At 41.7% G+C, this 19,240-nt stretch overlaps 1 protein-coding gene across 1 annotated transcript in view; it reads right to left on the bottom strand.

Moving 5' to 3' along the window:
• Positions 1–17,295, bottom strand: part of acsf3 (acyl-CoA synthetase family member 3) — a 33,005-nt gene extending 15,710 nt beyond the window's left edge. Inside the window, exons 1-7 of the mRNA XM_080494244.1 lie at positions 17,272–17,295; positions 15,375–16,185; positions 12,566–12,721; positions 8,510–8,664; positions 6,692–6,837; positions 2,346–2,443; positions 1,783–1,909 (exon numbers count right to left, since the gene is read on the bottom strand). Coding sequence (XP_080350370.1) covers positions 1,783–1,909; positions 2,346–2,443; positions 6,692–6,837; positions 8,510–8,664; positions 12,566–12,721; positions 15,375–16,115 — 1,423 coding nt within the window. The 5' untranslated portion in view covers positions 16,116–16,185; positions 17,272–17,295. The remainder of the gene's footprint in view (positions 1–1,782; positions 1,910–2,345; positions 2,444–6,691; positions 6,838–8,509; positions 8,665–12,565; positions 12,722–15,374; positions 16,186–17,271) is intronic.
• Positions 17,296–19,240: the final 1,945 nt, after the last annotated feature.

Raw genomic sequence — 19,240 nt, forward strand, 5'->3', positions numbered from 1 at the left:
TATGTGGTGTTATTGGTCAGAAAAACGAGAAATAATTCTGCTGGCTAAAGTCAGTGTTGTGCATATTTCACAGAGTTTTAATTCTAAAACATGAAATACAGTTTAAATCACACATCTTGATTTTGCCAGTAAATCTGTATAATATATAAACCCCATCTATCTATTGAAAGAACATCCTCTTCTTTACACCTGGCTGAGTGGTTAGATGATGAAACAAGCAGAAGAAGTGAGATTCACACAGCTCCAGGTACAGGTGACAAGAGATCAGCAGAGAGTTACCAAGTCAAAGATAGAGAGTGAAAGACACAGTGTGAAACAGGGAGCAGGTGTGAGGGTAAAAAGGGTAAAAAGAGTAAGTGTGAGAGAGGAGTTAGGAAGCTATAAAGGCGGTTCACAGCTGGGAGTGTCTAGTCTCCTTGTGTATTATTATTATTATTATTATTATGTGTGTGTGTATGTTGGAGGGGACATCAAGGAACACAGGCAGCTGGGTGGGCAAGGAACAAGTTTGATACCTTCCTATAAATGCTACACAGTATGCACAGTATGTCAGATGAGCGTGTGTGTGTGTGTGTGCGTGTGTGTGTGTGTGTGTGTGTGTGTGTGTGTGTGTGTGTGTGTGTGTGTGTGTGTGTGTGTGTGTGTGTGTGTGTGTGTGTGTGTGTGTGTGTGTGTGTGTGTGTGTGTGTGTGTGTGTGTGTGTGTGTGTGTGTGTGTGTGTGTGTGTGTGTGTGTGTGTGTGTGCATGTGGCTTGAGGGACTGGTCTGTGGGGAGCTGATTGCACAGGCTCTCATTATGTGGCCAGTGGCTGTAATGGAGTGTGACAGCAACGTGCTGTGCTCTGGATCTCTGTCCTTCCAGCCTGCAAAGCCAATTAAACACACTATGCCCTGCTCTCCCACTGCCTCGCCCTGCTCCGCTCTCCATCACTCACTCCTTCCTTACTGCTCCCACCACCAGCTTCCCCATCCCTACCTTGTCCATCCCCACTTTTTTTTTTTTTTCCTTTGAGGCTGACTGTTTCTAACCCCTCCAGCACTGCATCTCCAAGCTCAATACTTTCAGCTTCTTTTCTCACTCTTTCGCTTGAGGCTCTTATTTCCTGTCGTCTACATGACAATTCAAAGCTCGAATTGCTTCTGCCCTCCATCTTGCGCCCGTCAGCCTCCCCCATCACCAATGTAATGCCTGTCTCCCAGTCATACAAGAGGGGGGTGGAGGGAAAAGGGAAGTAAAGGCAAGAAGTTCTGGGCTGCAGGGAAAGAAAGCCACAGATGACAGCTTCCCTATGTGCTACCACACACACACACACTAAGGAGAAAGCAAGGGAGAGAGAGAGCGAGAGAGAGAGAGACTAGGAGAGGAAGAGCAAGTGCAAAACTTGGTTCCTCAAGACCCAAAGCAGTCACAACCACTTAGGAAGAAAAATGCCCTGCAGCACCAAAAAACACACATAGTCCATTTATCACTCCTCATAGACCCTGAAAATGTGCACACACACACACACACATACACACACCAACACTCCACACATACTCGGGTGTGTGAGTATGTGTAGACTGTGTATTTTTCAGGAATGGACTCTTGTTTTTTTTAATCTTGTCCTAAAAGGGAAGCCTGCAACACCCAAACCCTTACAGCATCTTCCCTCCTTCTGTGAGTCTCTCTGACAGTTCCCACCATGTAGCTGCAATTAGTGGCAAAATTTCCTCTCTGTGCGTTTGCACTTTTGAGGTGTGAGTGAAGTGTAAGAAAAGAGGAAAACAGGAGAGGTTTAGTACCTGTTTTGAACCAGCCATCCTCAGTGAAAGACTCTCTCGTCTCCTGAGGTTTGTTCCAGTACTCTTTAAAGACCGCTGGACCTCGCACCAGAAGTTCCCCCTCTTTGCCCTCCAGACCTTGACATACCTGTGTTACATTCAGAGAGAGAACGTAAGTAGGAAACAAGATGAATAGAGCAGACAGTTTCGATTTAAGTGCTCTTTAAATCTGCCTTTGATGGACATGGTTGATTTCTGGATAACACATGCACGAGGAAGAAAATAATTACTGGAATAGCTGTAGTTTGTGTACAATTCAGCTAGTTTGATGTATTTGTGGAAGATTTATCCGTGAAGATTCCATCTGTATGATGTGGAATTTGAAAATAGTAAAGGTTAAAGAGATTTGATTAAATGAGAAATAAGTTACTGGGTAAACTCGCAGATGCATATCTAAGGTAGGTTCCTCCAAACGTGTAAATTTGAGCTCTTTCAGTTGCATCTGTTTCTCGTTAAACTGAATCGCTGTTGTTCACAGATTGCAGAAAGACAAATGTGCTTAAAACAATGTAACGGTTGATCACCTGCGTGTCTCTGTGAGTCCCCTCAGCAATTGTGGTGTTGGTGGTGTTATTCATGACAATCCGGACATTTACACTGGGGAGTGGCATCCCTACAGCTCCTGTCATCATTTAAACACAAAAATAAAAAATACAGATTATTAAAGTATGATCAGATTGTATTTTTTCTTCTGCATGCTGTATTGAAGCAATATATTAACATGATGGAATCCTGACACGACTTTCATCTTCAAGATGGCTGCATGACATAGCTGCTCACTAAACTGTTTGCGGAGCGAAAGTGAAAGCCGTTCATCTCCGTCACCTCAACCAACTAACTTAAAGAGTGAAGGGGATATTTGAGTGTGTCTGATTCAGCTGTTCTCCCTTACATCGCGTATTCGCACAATAAAGCGGCTCTTAGACATTTGTCTTGATCGGCACAGTGTTTCCTGCTGTTTCTGAAAGAAACGGAAAGGCACTGGCTGTACAGAAGCGGTCCCTCAGTGTTAACTACTGCTGAGTGCTTGACAAGCTTTTTCACTAAAACGTAGTAGCACATAAATGTTACAAGTGAGCTGACAAGTTATGAAATCCAATAAGAACTCTGTGTCAAAAATGAGGCGCTTATAACAAAGAGTTACACTCATGCTTAAGTAAAACTATTAACAAGGACTGTGTTAAAATGGCTTGCAAATTAAAAAATTTCACTTGGACTGACATCACCTGCAATCTCTTGCTTTGTAACTGACCTCTGGAGTTTAATAATTAGAGTAAAGAGTGCACAGGGAATGCGCAAAGAAAGTCTTGCTGGTTGTGTACGTGTGTCTGTGCCTCAAGGCTATTACGCTACTTCACAGACTACTGCTTTCCCAATAAAGAGCAGTTCAGGTTCTGATTAAAGAGTGATTCTCTCACTTTATATTGATCTAATCAACTCTGGTCCTGATTGAAGTACTAGAGTTCATTAAATCAATATTAAAACCAACTGACCACAAGCGTAGCTGGTCTGTTTCTCTGTGGACAAGCATAGTAACAAGCAAGTTTGAGTACTAAGTTCAGACAAACAGACAAACAGCCAAGTTAAAAAGACATTCGGATCCCCAACAAGAGACTTCAAGCATGATGTGACACATTTGGAAGGATTGGCTCCATTACGATAAACTCAAGTTTGGGAGTGATGTCCGAGCAGTTCATTTGTGGATGTTGAGACCCTGATGTGCTGAAAACAAGCAGACTGAGACCAAACGTTTGTGCAGTTTCAAAGGATGTGAATGCAACATGGATTAAAGATGCCCAAGGATGTTAAAAGAGTCACAGCTGCACTGCCCAGCTACATGCCTTCTACAATACACCTGCAAATCTTCGCCATTGGATTTTGACCTTTTTATGAATCTAACAAGATTAAAATTATACTTAGTTCCACTTAGTGAAAGACAAGAAATTTTAGCCTCATATCGTGTTCCTTAAAAGCACCCAACTTGCAGCGTGGTCTATCAAAAATACCAGCATGAAAATGTAAAATGAATCAAACTGAAATCACAATCTTTTCTATTAAACAGACCATCACAGTCATACTGCTGAAGATATATATATATATATATATATATATATATATATATATATATATATCCTCTTTAAGGCCAGCAAAATAAAAAAATTTATATTTCAAGCATCCATCCATAATAACCAAACTGAGGTCAATAATTATATTGTACTCTGATCGCCTTTAAAGTTTCTAATTAAAAATACCACATCATTTCAACACCTCAGATAATAGAAGTGTGAAATTAAATGTATTAACGATTCAAGTGCATGAGCCAAGACAATGACTATAAGAAGGCCCATTTACCCCAAAACTTTAAATTATACTTTAGGATGAACTTGTTAAATAAAACATTATGAAATTCTAACAAAAAAAAGATCAATCTTTGAGTCTCCCTTTCCAATTTCTTTAATTGGGGTGAGGAGGTATAGACTGGGTAATTTTCCAAGAGTTCTTCACTCCATTGACTGAAAAACAGCCATCTGCAAAATGAAGAAAAAAACCCCAAAACAAAACAGGCCCCTCTAACTAAATGACAAAGTCTCTCAAAACCATTTACAGTCAAACTCCTGGAAACTGTTTGTCCTTCTGTGCCCTCCTCTCACATCTTTTTTTTTTTTCTTTTCACACATCAGTCAGTGAGAAATTTTGAAGACTTGCACATTTCTAGTCTTGATGATTCAACGAGATTGAGTGCCATTTTGAGAAGAGCGGGCGGGTTGTAAGTGCCACATGCTGCCTGGGAAAAGGTCTGCGAGCAGTGGAGGAGGAATGAGGTCCAAAAAAGGTTTGTGCCTCAGTTGTTTTGCCAAGAAGTTAATGAAAGACTTATGTGCCGTTGTGACTGTTTGTGGATAGAAGCTGAAAAGAAGGACAACAAAAAAAGACGAATAAAAAATACAAAAGGGGCAGCAGGGTAAGATAGTAATGAGATGGAAAGAACCAGGATGAACTCATCTCATATGTTTACATCTTAACAAAGGCATTATGACCTAGAAAGCCACACTACTGAATACTACACAATAAAAGCAGGCCAGTCTGATGCCCTAAATACAGTTGGAAGTTATTATTGTAAATTGCTGCCAATATGGTGTATTGCGAGTGCACTTGTCTTCTAATTGGCTTGTGGGGAGGAGAAAAAAAAGAAGTGCGTGTAAGAGACAAAGCGAGAGAGTGACACCACTTCACCACTCTTCTGAAAGGTGTTTCCTTTGGTTGCTATTGATCCATTTTAACCTACTTAAAAACAAGACAGGAACACACAGTCTCATGCCCGCGTACGCTCGCACATAACTACACAGATGTACACCTCTTCCACGAGTGCTGCAGACCAAACATCAATAGAACCACAGCCTTCTTGAAGCCATTCTTAATAATCACCTGAGAGGAATCAAACACCGCCTGCTCGGTATATGCCAAACATTCACTGACAAACAAACAAAACAAAACCCCAACAAAGCACCAGACTGAGGATTACCCAATCCACTTGCAAGCTAATTAGCTTTACCTGTAAGAAGAAGTGTTGGCTGGGGAATGGGAGAGGAAGGAGAGATGAAGAGGGGAGGACGGGAGAAGACAGGAGAAGAAAGCAACAACCACAAGTCTGACCTAATTTCGAGGCCTTGCTTTTGTTTCTGCATGTAGGAGGGAGGTGTAGCTGGGATCATGGGGTTTTACCCAACACCACACCAGAGAGTATCGTCTAGGATCAGCACAGCATGTCAGGCTGAGGCACTCAATCAAAATAGAAGATGGTAGAATAACATTAACACAACTTGTAAGAGACATTATAAATAGAAAGGAAGTGAATGCGTGTGTTGTCACAAAAGCAATTTCTTTCATCCTTAAATGGTGTCAAATCAACCAGGAAAGTTGGCTCCATCGAACAAGGTGTCAATACAGCAGTGGCGCCTCGTTTGCTTCTCATCGCAACAATAATGAAGATTTTTACTTTTTCCACTTTCAGATTTTCTCCACCACATCTGCTGAGAAACATGTCACAAAATGTCTTAGAATCAGCATCAGTTTCAAACAGTGTGATCAAATTTAATTTGAAACACTGATTAAATAGTCCAGATGAACAGATAAATGTGTATAAGCGCCAAGCTGTCCCAGTTTTAGCAGCTACCTAGCAGATTTCACAAACAAATCAGCAGAATCACGCTTAATGAGGTGTGCCATTATCGGCTGCACTACAATAAACTTTGGGTTTTGGAATAAAATGGAAAACAAAGACCTCAATACTTTGCATGATTAATTCATTTTCATTCCAATTCATCTCCACAACCAACTCAACACACAGCATTTCAACTTAGTGGAAGAAACTACTGATTACAAGTTTGTTGATTGATAATCGCAAGCCATAGACCAACAAACACCAACCACATGGAAGACTTAATCACTAGGCAGCATCAACAGAGAGAATAAAGTAAAAGTGTGTTTGTTTGTTTGATTTTTTTCAACTGCAGACTTATACACGACAGTCATTTTGAAAAGCAGAATACCCACAGTTGCACAGGCTGGTTTATCCATCAGAGGAGCTGACAATCGACCAATCCAAAAGCTTCACCGTTGGTGAACCAGTGATTGTTACAGAGTAATATAATGTAAGTTTTATACCACAAATATTTGCTTGGGTTTGCTTTGTCGTGAACAAATTTAAAATCAATCAAGGTAGAAAGATATCGACCTTTTTCAAAACATTTATTTCTGACTCTCTATATCTTTTTCTACGAGCGTAACCTTGGCTCACCATGTTGTTTCATGTACGTGCTGGAAAGTATGAGTGTGCTAAAACAGTATCTACTTTGTTAATATGTCTTACCTGGGATACGTGGGCCCTTCAGAGGGTTGGACAGTGCCATGCCGATCTCCGTCATGCCATAGCGTTCCAGTAGTGTGTGTCCAGTGATCTCCTCCCAACGCTGCAGTGTGGGAAGAGGAAGAGCAGCCGAGCCTGAAACCATCACCCTGAAGAGAGAGGGACTCATCTCAATGGCATACTACAGGGTCCTGTACGAAAACATTATCTGAAACATACCAAAGTTCTCAAACGGAAATGTGAAACTATAAAGAATGCATTATGGTCTTGAAGAAACTCTTGGTAGCGCAAGCTCAACAATCGACAAAAAAATACTGCCGACACCTCGCACACCAAAGAGGGAAACACAAAGTGAAAACATACGGAGAAGAATACTGTTGAAAATGTGTTGTGATAAAATATACACAGCTTAGGAGAAAGTGTAAACAATAACAAAGGCTGTGACCAATGATGCTCAATCACTGTAATGAAATGCCAGTACCAAAGATAGGAGACACATTAGTATTGAACCTCGGGGCCAAGAGCATCTTGTGCAGCTTCTTTGCACTCCTTCTAATGGACGCCATTCATTGTTTTGATTACAATAGGGAGGAGCACTGTATAACACTTGCTGCAATTTAATCCCTCCATCGCATTCATTTGGATTCTGGTCCGGAGAAGACATTTAGCAGCAGTAAATATTTCATACTCGATAAAAAACTAGTATCGGAGATCTGCTGTGTGGGTGTTGAGAGTGCAGCTCAAAGATACTGCATGAGGTGGTGGGAGGCATGTTCGACCTGGTGTTTGCACGGCAACAGGAAGTTTGTAATAGCAGTTTGTTCCATTGATTTGGACCATTTACATACACGGTCAAACAGTTTGCGCTGCAGCTGTGGCTGTGATACACGGCTCATTGAGGCAATTACGGTACTCAAAAGCCTTCAGTGTTTCTGATGAAAACGGTTTTCTTTCAAGCCACAACTCATCTTTTCATCTTCTGTACCCCTTAATCCTGTGCAGGCTCACAGGGCGCTGGGGCCAATCCCAGCTTGCTACGAGCGAGGGCAGGGTTCACACTGGACAGTTTCAGCAGTCCATCACAGGAAAAACACACACTTACATTTGCTATGAGAGCGGTGTACAGGTGCAACATATAAATTTTGCAGCATTATTCAAACCTTTGATTGTGACAAAAAAATGTCCCCTGATAATGAAAACAAAGAAAAAACATGGGATCCTGTGACATCTTGTAATATATGGAGATAATAACTGGTAATAACTACATTTGATCACAACTTCCACATACACACACTGGGAGAACATGCAAACTCCTCAGAGAAAAGTTCAAACACCCAGGCCTAAAACCAGACTTGTCACGATGAAGTCCCTAATTTTTTTTTTTCTTTTTACATAAATGAATAGACGATGGGACTTCTTGCACCTTCATGGGCAACTTATATACAGAAATTAGTTACACTTTAGGAAGCAAGGTCTGTCGTAGGTTATAGTGTAGAAAAACACTGGAAATAGACTTTATGGCATTCTGCAAAGATGATTTTTAGAGCATGGAAGATAATTCTCACTGAAGTAAATTACTAAATGCACTAATATGAACTTTCATTATTGAGCAATGTATTTTGATTCAAAACATCCTCTTGAATACTTCTGCATCAAATCAATCAGTGTTTAGGTCGTTTTTTTTGTTCTGTGAGAGAGTCACTGAATTACATTTGTGAGCGTCTTTTACAGAAATGGCTCACCGGTGAGTACATACACAACACATGCACAAATACACCGGCCCGTGGGTGAGCCGCTTGCCATCAATCGCACCACCAGTACCTGATCCTCTCTTTGCAGACTGCTTTGACGAAGTCTTTCACGTGAGGCTGAGTGAAGTGCTGATCATAGTACTGGATCAGCTTAGAGTAAATCGTTGGCACAGCCATGAAGACATTAACCATGGGAGCCTTGGAGCTCAGCAGCATCTCCCACACCTGGATGAATGAAAGAGAGGAGGTAGAGAGATAAGCCCAACATATGACTAAATAGAGAAGAGGGGGGGGGGGGGATAAGAAGAGGCAGATAATGGTGGATATTGAATGGAGGGGCAGTGTAAACTAAAAATAATAACTCCAGATTTCCATTAGTGTATGCAATGGAAAAAAAGGTGATTCCCCCCCCCCCCCCCCTTTTATTTCAGGCAGAGTATGGCAAATGGCAGAGTGAAGTCAAGACGAAAGCCTCATATTTAACCTGTCAACACAACATACACACTGAAAAAAAAAAAAGGGACAAGAAAAAAGTGGAGACTTGTAAAGGTCAGGAGGAGGAAAATAGCCAACTGCTGTGGGGCAGTGCAGCAAACCCTGCCAGTTAAAAGGACTTCAGTACAGCTTTTTTTTTTGACAAATGTGCTTTTTGACTGTCGCAGAAGGAGCCGTCCATGTCCTCTGCTGCAGGACGCTTTCAGAGCGCCCACAGCCAGTGACGGACATAAACGTGCATCGTGAACTACATCCACATGTAAAAATGCCGTTTAAATATCACATAAACTCACTCGTTCAAGGACAAAGACATTTCCACACCCCGCCCCACCCACTCTACCTCATTCCTCACACGAGGAAACACACCCACGCACACACACAGCCTGGGTATGTTGCAGGAGACGATGGGAGGATGGGACGACAGCATGAATTAAGTGAAGGTGAACGACAGCTTCTCTAAGTCCTGTCCTTCTCCCCCCAAGGGAGACAAAATGCTCCTCCCCAGCTGTCGCCTCTCTCAGTCTACTTATCCTGACTTCTTCTTCTTCTTCTTTCATTCTACCTCCATCTTCCAAGTGCTTCTTTTCATTCTCCACTTTCATCTCTGACCTCACATCTTCCTTCATCTTTCTTTTTCCTCCTCTACCTTCTCTCCCTATCTCACATTCACTTACCTTCTCTCTCCATTTCATAATTTCCTGCTTCACTGCCTCTGCAGTCTCTCTCTCTCTCTGTCTTGCACATACACACTGAGACATATCCTCACACACAGAAAAATGCAGTCTCTCCCATCATCGCTCTCACCTATAGTAGCACAACATCCCTCATAATGTGGTAGCAATTTCTAAACTCTTCCTTCCACTTCTCCTTCGCGTGACCTCCTCACGGATTCAACTGATCCATTATCTACTAAATTATCTTCCGCCCACCTCCTCCGGCTCTAATAAACAAACAAAACTGAAATACACAGACAAATAAAGCCGAGATGATCATGCTGTGCAAACAGTCTAATCAGTTTCCAATCTCATTTCTCACAATATCATTACAAGTTGATGTGAAAATGGCGAGCCATGGCCGCTCACCTGTGCACATACAGAATAAAACTTTGTGCAGAGAGGCGAATTATTAACGGAGGGTGCCCCGACCATTCTGGGTGATGTCTATCAAGTGCACTGAAGCGCTTCCACCAAGTCCACTCGAGAGGGAAGAGGAAGGCAATTTATGTCTGTCAAAGAGCTGGCCTCCACCTAGGGGACAGGATGTGGTGAAAGCCCAGAGCCACGGCCTGCATCCTAAGCAACTTTAGGAGCCGCTCGACCCTCCGCTCCACACGGGACTCCAACACGACTGACGATTCTTCAGCAGAGCCGGTTGTTAACTGTCAGCATGTCAGCCACCTTGATTACTCAAAACTGTCAGGTATCAAAAGCTGACTTTTGAGACTGAATCACACTTTCGGTGCAGTTCAGCTGTGCTTAGTGAATTGTTTGGGAAGTTTTTGAACTGTGTCATAAACATGGATGCATTTTGTCTGTCGGAAGTCTTAATCATTCAGAAAGTGATACAATGCATCTGTCCTACTTATATATATATATATATAGTGTAATTAAATGTTTTAAATATGAATTCATGAACGTCAATGTTGTTCCATCACTTCTACTGAAACAAAGCTGTAAGTATATATACAGTACCACATTCAATGATAATGCTTACTTTCAGGTGCTTCAATTAGGCCATTTCTTCCATCTTAGTCTGTAGCAAACATCTACTATAATGTTAATGTTAAACAGGGATGAGTGATAACAATATAATCTGAGGTGGAACTTTAGCAGTAAGAATTCAATAATAATAATTTTGACGTTTTGTTCCATTCCACAGAAAACACTATCCACTGTCTGTTTTTCTGAAGTAATATTGCATCTATTTGGTAAATCCCAAGGGGAAAATAATTTAAATTGTGCTATTTTATGATTTGAAGCAAATATACACTGTCACCACTTTCAAGAAATTCAAGATGGATTTTCATTCTTGGAGAAGAGAGGGGTTTGTTGCTCATGTAAGTCGATTGGGTGTAACTTCTCTGCAGCACAAATGACTCTACCAACTTTAAGCCAGAAAATCAAGTATGAGATAAATACAAAACCTGGCCTGCTGGTGGAACTAAAGAACAAAGTAAATGTGATGTGATCTGAAAGTGTGTCTGCTTTACCCTTGTGGAACCAGGGTATTTGCAATAGTCCAAAACAAATCTATTCAATAGTTTCTGATACATTTATGTACATAGATAGAGTATAAAAGGTAAGTAAGTTCTATCACTGCATAGAGTGACAGTGATACTTTTGGAGAATGTATCATTTCTCTGATGTCCAAAGTCCTGTCGAACCAAAATGTATGAAATATTACTGAAAAGATATCAATATGGCTTTGGATCCTATGACAAGCACTTGAAAGTGTTTACAAATAGCACATCCATCAATCAGACCACTTAATAAAATGCCTTTGCTTCAACACGATAAACTGATGCCCGAGCCCTGCCTCTTGAGGAATACCACAACAGTGACTGTGGTATTACGTTCAAGTGCTTTCTGTGATGAAGTAGTCAATAGGGATTCAGATAAATAGATAAATAAATAAAGTCTGACCAGAGCTGTGTGAACCCAAGGAGGAGTATCTGCTCCCATCAGCCGACAACCAGCACACTTGAAACAGACTTATCTGTGATTTACTGGATCACAATCCCTGCACTGAAAATTTCTGTCACTATCTCCAGGCAAAATCGGACAAAAATCAATGCCGGCCTCTGCTGCCTAGGCTACCCTTCAAAGATCTTAGGGGATAGAAGAGACAGACTATCGATCACTTCATCAATGTACTGTAACTTCAGGAGGAGGAGAATAAAGGCTTTTTTTCCCAAGGATGAGAGAAAGGGTTTTGTGGGGTGGAACACAAGGTCAGTTGAAGACTGATATCTTTAACAGCGTTGCGATGGCCATGTTTACAGATACATGCAATAATTTCCTTTTGTTAGCAATAACAGACATTCATTTGGAGAGTTCTCCGCTTATGAATAGAAAGTGGACATTCGTTCAGAAACATGTGCGCTTCCTCTCATATGAAGCCACACCTACGCAAACACTTAGCACCCCGTCTTCCCCTCCGTATCAGGGCCAAACAAGCACTATCATTCTTCAATGTCAGCTCATCGATTGATTTGCTGCTTAAGCCCCTGCCGTGAGTCGGCATTGGTCAGATACAAAGCCACACAGGGCAATTCATCACCGAGCCCCAAACACTTAGTTTGACAGTCAGAGAGGGAGGAGGAGAAGGTGAAAAAGATGGAGGAGAGTCTGATAGAAGGAGAAGGAGATGGAGCGAGGAAAGGGAGAGGAAGAAAAGAGAAAGGGTGAATGAGAACCATGAATAGAAAAAGAAGAATTGATGTGGAAGGAAAGCCATCAGCTTAACCACCCGGTCTCATCCTCCCAATACCTCAAACTCTGAAATACTTGTTAAGCCATTTTGAAGATATCTGGGCACCTACAAACTGTAAAAGACCTCTTTGTGGTGATGAAAAGTGTACTGCAGTGACAGTGTAACAGAGGAAGACAAAGACAAAGTGCAAACTTTCCACCTTCTGTGGCTGAAATTCTGGAAGCATGACACAGGTGGCGCCCACCCAGAGTGGGCACAGCAGCTTGTTAACGATGCCGTGCACGTGGTGAAGCGGCAAGGTGTGGAGGATCACGTCTTCTTTGGACCACGCCCACTCAGAAACCAGACACTGGACCTGGGGAGAAAGGATGGCAGGGAAAGGACGGGGGAAGGGGAGTGGGCGGGAGATGTCAGCATATCATATAGTCTGGAAAATAAATCACCCCAATCAGCTTCCACTGTGGCAGCCATTTGTTACGCTGATCTCCGTGAAGCTGTGGTTTGGTGCACTTCCAGATCGCAAATTGATTTTTATTTTTTTTTTACTGACTTATTTGAATTCTACTAGTTCGCTCTGGAAGTAAAAGAGAACGACATCAGCAACACAATGCTTTAAATTAAAGCCTTCTCGCTGCACTTCCTTTAGAGTAATACTATTTTTATATTTGCAAGGAAACATGACTTTGTCTATGGTTTTACAGCTTAATGGAATAAGCTCTGATCGTCACTCAAAAATGGATTTGTTTACTTATAAATTTAAGGTGCTAAATCTATTTTTTGTTGTGCAGTTTCCTCTTCACCTGCTATTTTCAGATCTTGGTATAAGGTCTGACAACAGCCAGAGACTTCTGAATTTGATTGCACCTGATAAGCACAATACCCCAAACTCTATACAATCTATATGCATTGCTTTCTGCTGAGGGTCGAGTTTGTGAAAAGAAATTCACAAGCCTTTTCAAGGCATCTCTTCCCACATTATGTTCAACAGAGGTAATGTTCAGCGTAGAATGAACCCACTGTTTAAAATTGAGTTTGCATTGATCAGGAATGCTGGTGTACTTTTGTGAGGTCATATCGTCATGTGCTTTCAAAGTTACCGTACTCTTCTCCACTGCTTTAGGGTCACAGGCTGGAGTGGATCCCTTTGACTAGAGAACCACAATACACCTTGGACAGGTGACCTGACCATTACAGCATAACGGTCATCCTGGAATTTTTGAATGAAACTGATAACAGACTGAACGCACGGTGGATGGCAAAACCTTGTATATGTCAAAAAACAATTTGTAAAGAATTATAAAATGTTTGCACAATGGACAAGTTATATAGCATAGGGGAGGGAAAACAGTTCAATTAAGTCTACAGTTAATTTAGCAAAAGCAAATTTAGCTGAAAATTAACGATTTCAGAATGCAAAATTAATTATTTTCACCATTCAGGTTGATTTAGTAGGCACATCTATTTATTGAGATGATGAAGAGCCTGCAGGGTGTAGTGGTTAACTCTCTTTCCTCTATGTTTGGGGTTCTTCACCGTGCTTGGGGACCTTTCTATGTGCAGTTTGGACGCTGTCCTGGTGTGCTTGGAGGTTTTCTCTGGGAACTATTACAGACCAACAACAACAATAATAGCTATCTGTCTCTCGCTGTGTTTGCCCAGCCAAAGATTGACAACCTGCTCAGGGTGTATCCTGAATTAATCCACAAATGGGATCAGCGTTAACTGTGCGACATTAAACAATGCATTAGGGATGATTGATAACGGATGGCTAAACAAACGGATCACCAGGAATGCACTGGATATCATATCTTTACGTATATGAATTGATATTATTTGGCAGGGAATTGCTGTCTGTTCAGACTTTTTTCAGTTATGGCTGTGGATGTCACTGGAGTTCAGTTAATATGTGTAACTTTCAGTTGTGCTGGATTACATAATTTCTGTTATTGTTTTCTTGTTCTTCATTTTGGGATGTCAGTGTGCTGACACAATGACAACATGTAAGCACACAGATTAATGCAGAGATTAGACATTTGGATAAAGTTCACAGATGTTGGTACTTGCACATCGTTCATGGTGCTGTCATGTAAAACTAACATTCTGTTCAATAATATGGAGAAAGTGCACCTCAAAAATAAGGTATGAGAAATGATCAAGGGACTTGAAAGTTCATAATAATCACAACAAAATCAAAAATTCATCCTTCATATTAAACTGAGAGTGGCACTTTCCAGGAACTCTGACAAACTGATGTTGCTGCCTTCCAGGAAGACAGACAGACTCACTTAATCACTCACTCACTCATTTCCCTGACCAACCAGGGGCAAATGAGCCTCTGCCTCCTATTAGAGTGATTTTATTTTCCACACTGTTGGACATCTGGGTTAATTTCCCTTAAAAGAAAAACTGAGAACTCTTCAGCAGACCCTTAATGGCATAAATTAGTGAACATTCAAAACAAGAAAGAGAGAAGACTGATGCTAATCAGAGAATCGAATATGCATGTGTGGTTGTCTCAACAGATTTTGCTTTTAAAACATGTGGGATCCTATTTAGGGAGCTCTGGATCGTTTGCAATGCACCTGTGACTCCTGTACAAATTAATAAGTCTTCATTGCTATTATTTGAACAGGCTCACTGTAACTCCTCACAATAAAATCAATGTTGAAATATTTACATTTCATACATACTGTTGTGCTAAATAGATATTCCTCATTATCTCAGTCTTCACACTGATCACATTACTACCAGAGATTGGCACATTTTTAATTTGAATATAACTTCTCATATTTACAGAAGAAAGATAACTGGTTTTAAAATCAACCAACATTTGATGTGAACAGAACTAATATATATGACGTTTTTTCCCCCCCCCGATACCTCACTAATAAGCTGCTCCCTCATCTCCCGACACTTTTAAAACCCCTGCACCAGAGAACTGAAACTGTGAGGACAAAATTGTATTTGCCTTGTCTCCAAATAATTACAAATTAGAAGGCATTGTTTACCATGGCTTGAATGCTGCTGTGTGTATGCAGAACTCCTTTTGGATGGCCCGTGGTGCCACTGGTGTACATTATCATGGCCGGTTGGTCAGCCCAGTCTGTGATGGTCATCTCCTTCTCTTGTGTGTCTGTCTCATATAAAGCGCTCAAGTTAGAAGTAGGGGGCATCGTCAAGCACGGCAGCCCGAGCCTGTCCGCCAGAGGCTCGAGGATTTCAGCACAGGGATGCGCCGCCACCAACAGTGAACTCTGGGAATCAGAGATTATGTACTTCAGTTCAGAAGTTGGATGTTTTCGATAGAGTGGCACTGCTGTCCCACCACTCATCCAAGCTGCCCACTGTGCCACGGTATAGGAGGCATCATTAGCACACAAAAAGGAGATCCGTTTTCCTCCCAGGCCCCCAAAGTCAGAATTGAGAGCGGTGCTTATTCTACTAGCAAGTGCTAAACTGCTGGAATACAGCTGCTTGTAGCTGTGGCTGCCACTACTGTCTATGATTGCTACCTTGTCTCCAAATGTTGGCGCTCTGGTAAATACTGGTTTCTGGTATTTCCTTGATGATGGTGCTGTTGTCCATTTATGAGTCCTTCTTTGATGGATTAGCCCAAGCGACTGCTGTTGTGACGCCAATGGACAGTAAGTTCTGTAAAGTGAGGCTTTCCAGTGAAGCAGGGTCCACTTTAAGGAGTGGTGAGCAGCAGTGGAAATTCCTAAGAGCATCTTTGTGAATACGCCGTTCATACACAACAGATTTACAGCCTCAAAATGGTACCGTTCTCCTTATCTTGTATCTCCTCATCATAGATGATATCTGCAAGTTGATAAGAAAATACAAATTAAGTTTGCTTTCTGACACAGGAAAAAAATTCTGCAATCAAAATGCAAATTTTATGATCCGATCAGTCGATTTAACCAAACGACAATCCAACAGTAACATTGCAGCTGACACAATACTGTGAGGATTAATGAAACATAAAGTGAATAAACAGAAATGTCAAAGAGGCACTTCTTTAAACACACAAAGCCTTTTAAAAACGGAAATTGAACTGAAAACACTTTCTTTTCATTCTGGTTGTCCATGTTCTATTATTTTCTTGTGTTAGAGTTGGGCAACACTGATTATTGTATTTATTCCTGATATACCTGTATCTGTTCTGCATAATCCTACATTAATTTGTTTACTGGTGTGTAAAACAAGGTGGTACTGTGGTTTTAATATGGCCTGTTCAGAGCTGGCATTTTTTGTTCCAAAATCATGCCAAACTTGCCACTTTAATGTTTGACTTCAAATTGCTTACAGGTGAATGAATTTTGCTGAAGCCTGAGTGGAAACAAGATATGTGTTATGTCACAAAAGGGTATGCTCCGTCCCTGCACTGTCCACATATTTCTGTAACAACTCACCTCCAACTACTGTGTGACATCAAAATCTTTAAACTCGTCTGCTGCTTATGCCAAGTTGGTAATGATTGATCTGAGTCTATATGAAAACAGGAGTGACAAACGACCACTACAGCTGCTTAGGACAATTCAAAGTGGGATACTCAAGGGTTGCAACCTGCTTTTCAGAAATTTCTGGAGGCATAAAAAAGATACTGACGTATTTTCACGAAGCACACAAACAAAGCGGTGATATGAGGGGATGTTTTGTTTATTTTTCATAATCTGAGTGTGTATCTCTATTTCACTGCGTTCACACTCACAAGTTCACTACAGGCAGCGATTATGACCGTGTTACCCGAACATTCGCCTTTATTTCGCTCAATAAAAGATTTAAAACGAAGTGCAGACAGTAGACCGTGCTTACAGCAATACACACGTAAACATTTCACCTGTAAAGGCAGTTTTCTGCCTGTTTCCTACAGTGTACAAACTGACTGGACCATATTCACCTTACCTACAACCAGAGCCGGTGTTGTTGTGAAGGACGGTGCAGCAACGGTAAGCGTCCGACGGGAAACAACAGAACGTTCCTACCCGGTGAGTACACGCTTCCAGATCGACACAAACCTTGATAAAGTCACTTTTAATTTAGCGACATTGATATCATTTCTAATTTTAACTATATAACAATTTTATAATTACATTATTTTAATTGTCGAAATATCGGTTTCATGGTAGATTACAAAAGAAGAAAAAAAAAAACCAATGTGTTCATTTGAAAGTAGTACAATGACAAAATATTTAGTTCAAGAAACCACATTTGTTTTTAAAAATGTTACTCTCCAAGGAAGTTTGGGGATTAAAACAAGACATATTTCATTCTACCCTCAGAAAATAGATCAAATCTGATATACAAGTAAAATTGATCACACGTGCAGGCCTAATAAAAATACAACAATTTAGGTAAAACATCACTGCAGACCCATATACACCCAGCACTGACACAATATCAATAACTATAGGTCCACAACAAGCATGTGTCTGTCATGGCTGTGGCTCTTACTTTCAGCTCAGTGACTGTTGGCAAGGATCCATCACCCATTTTTTAAGGACCTGCAGATGCAGTGGAGTAGCAGTTCACTGGAGACCAGGACAGGGGAGGGGAGAGTGGGGCATATATGTAGATACCCCACACAGTGCTGTGTTTGGCTTCAGATCACATGCTTGTCCTGCCACTCAGAGTGCCAACAAGCTTGGCTGGCATCATCATCACAGTGCAAGTGGGCACATTCAGCCGCCAGCTGGCAGTCGCGGGCCTCAGATAAGAGAATGGTACAGACATGGCACACGTTCAAAAAGTTTTCACTACCCTCCCCAAACCCCCTACACTGCAAACGAGGATGGCATGTTCCTAACAAAATTGGAGCCTTTGTTTCAGAGAACTCCCCTCCACTCTCAGGAATAGTATCGTCAAAGACCACTCGCTCCCATTCGTAGGGAAAATGCTATTGAGGGGGATGCTATGCTACTCAAGCAAATCTGTAATTTCCAAAGACTCCTTTATTTGTAAGGTATTTGCACAGCCTTTAGTCTTTTTTGATGCAGATGGCGCTACATTTGCTAAGGATTTAACCCAAAAAAATGGCTGAATTTCGTCTCTGATGAAACGAAATAAAGCACAGACGACCCGTGTTTTTGGATTTGTTTCCTGGAGTTTGGCCATATTTTCGACATGCGTTGTTTGGGAACTGGCATTCGAGTCAATGAAAGACTTACTTGCGGCTACCGGCAACATACAGGAATGGATGAAGAGTGGAGGGTAACAAACAATATTACGTGTGTGTCCGTTTGTCTTGAGAGGACAAGACGCGGCTATCCTATGGAGGTTTGGATTCGGTTAAAGCCAGCACATAGTTAAACGGCGAATCTCGTAAGCAGAAGCTGACATTCTGCTGCAATGGCCTGCTGCCAGCACACCATTCAGAAAAGACCACCTGAAAGGCTCTCGGCACTGATGGGCAGGATGGCCGCAAGCAGGCGCCAACTCCCATCTTGGCAAAAGACAGCATCTGAGGAAAAGAGAAAGTGGGGACCCCCCACAGATCTGTGAGAGAGGCTGAGATGGTAACACAAACCGTGGGGAGTACCCAAGCATGTGTCAGGTTGGCATCAATGTGAGAATGTCTTGGCAAGCGCTGCGTTCTCTCCCCTCCCACCCCAGCTCACACACAAACACACTGTTGCCCTGCTTGGAACACATGGTACATCAGCAGCGGCATCTGGCCACGCTGACTCTTGGCAGCTGCGCTTCGTCTTCGCCAGTTGGGAGTCTTGGCACTGCCACTTCATCAACTACCTGTGGCTCCTCCTGGGTAAAAAGGCGGGCAATGAATTATTCCGAGGCTGCAGCTGCAAACTTGACTTTCATCCAAGAGATTCACTGTAAACATATGACTGCCTCACAGAGCACATGCCACCCACAT

Source organism: Blennius ocellaris (genome assembly GCF_963422515.1).
Source record: "Blennius ocellaris genome assembly, chromosome: 1".
NCBI lineage: Eukaryota > Metazoa > Chordata > Actinopteri > Blenniiformes > Blenniidae > Blennius > Blennius ocellaris.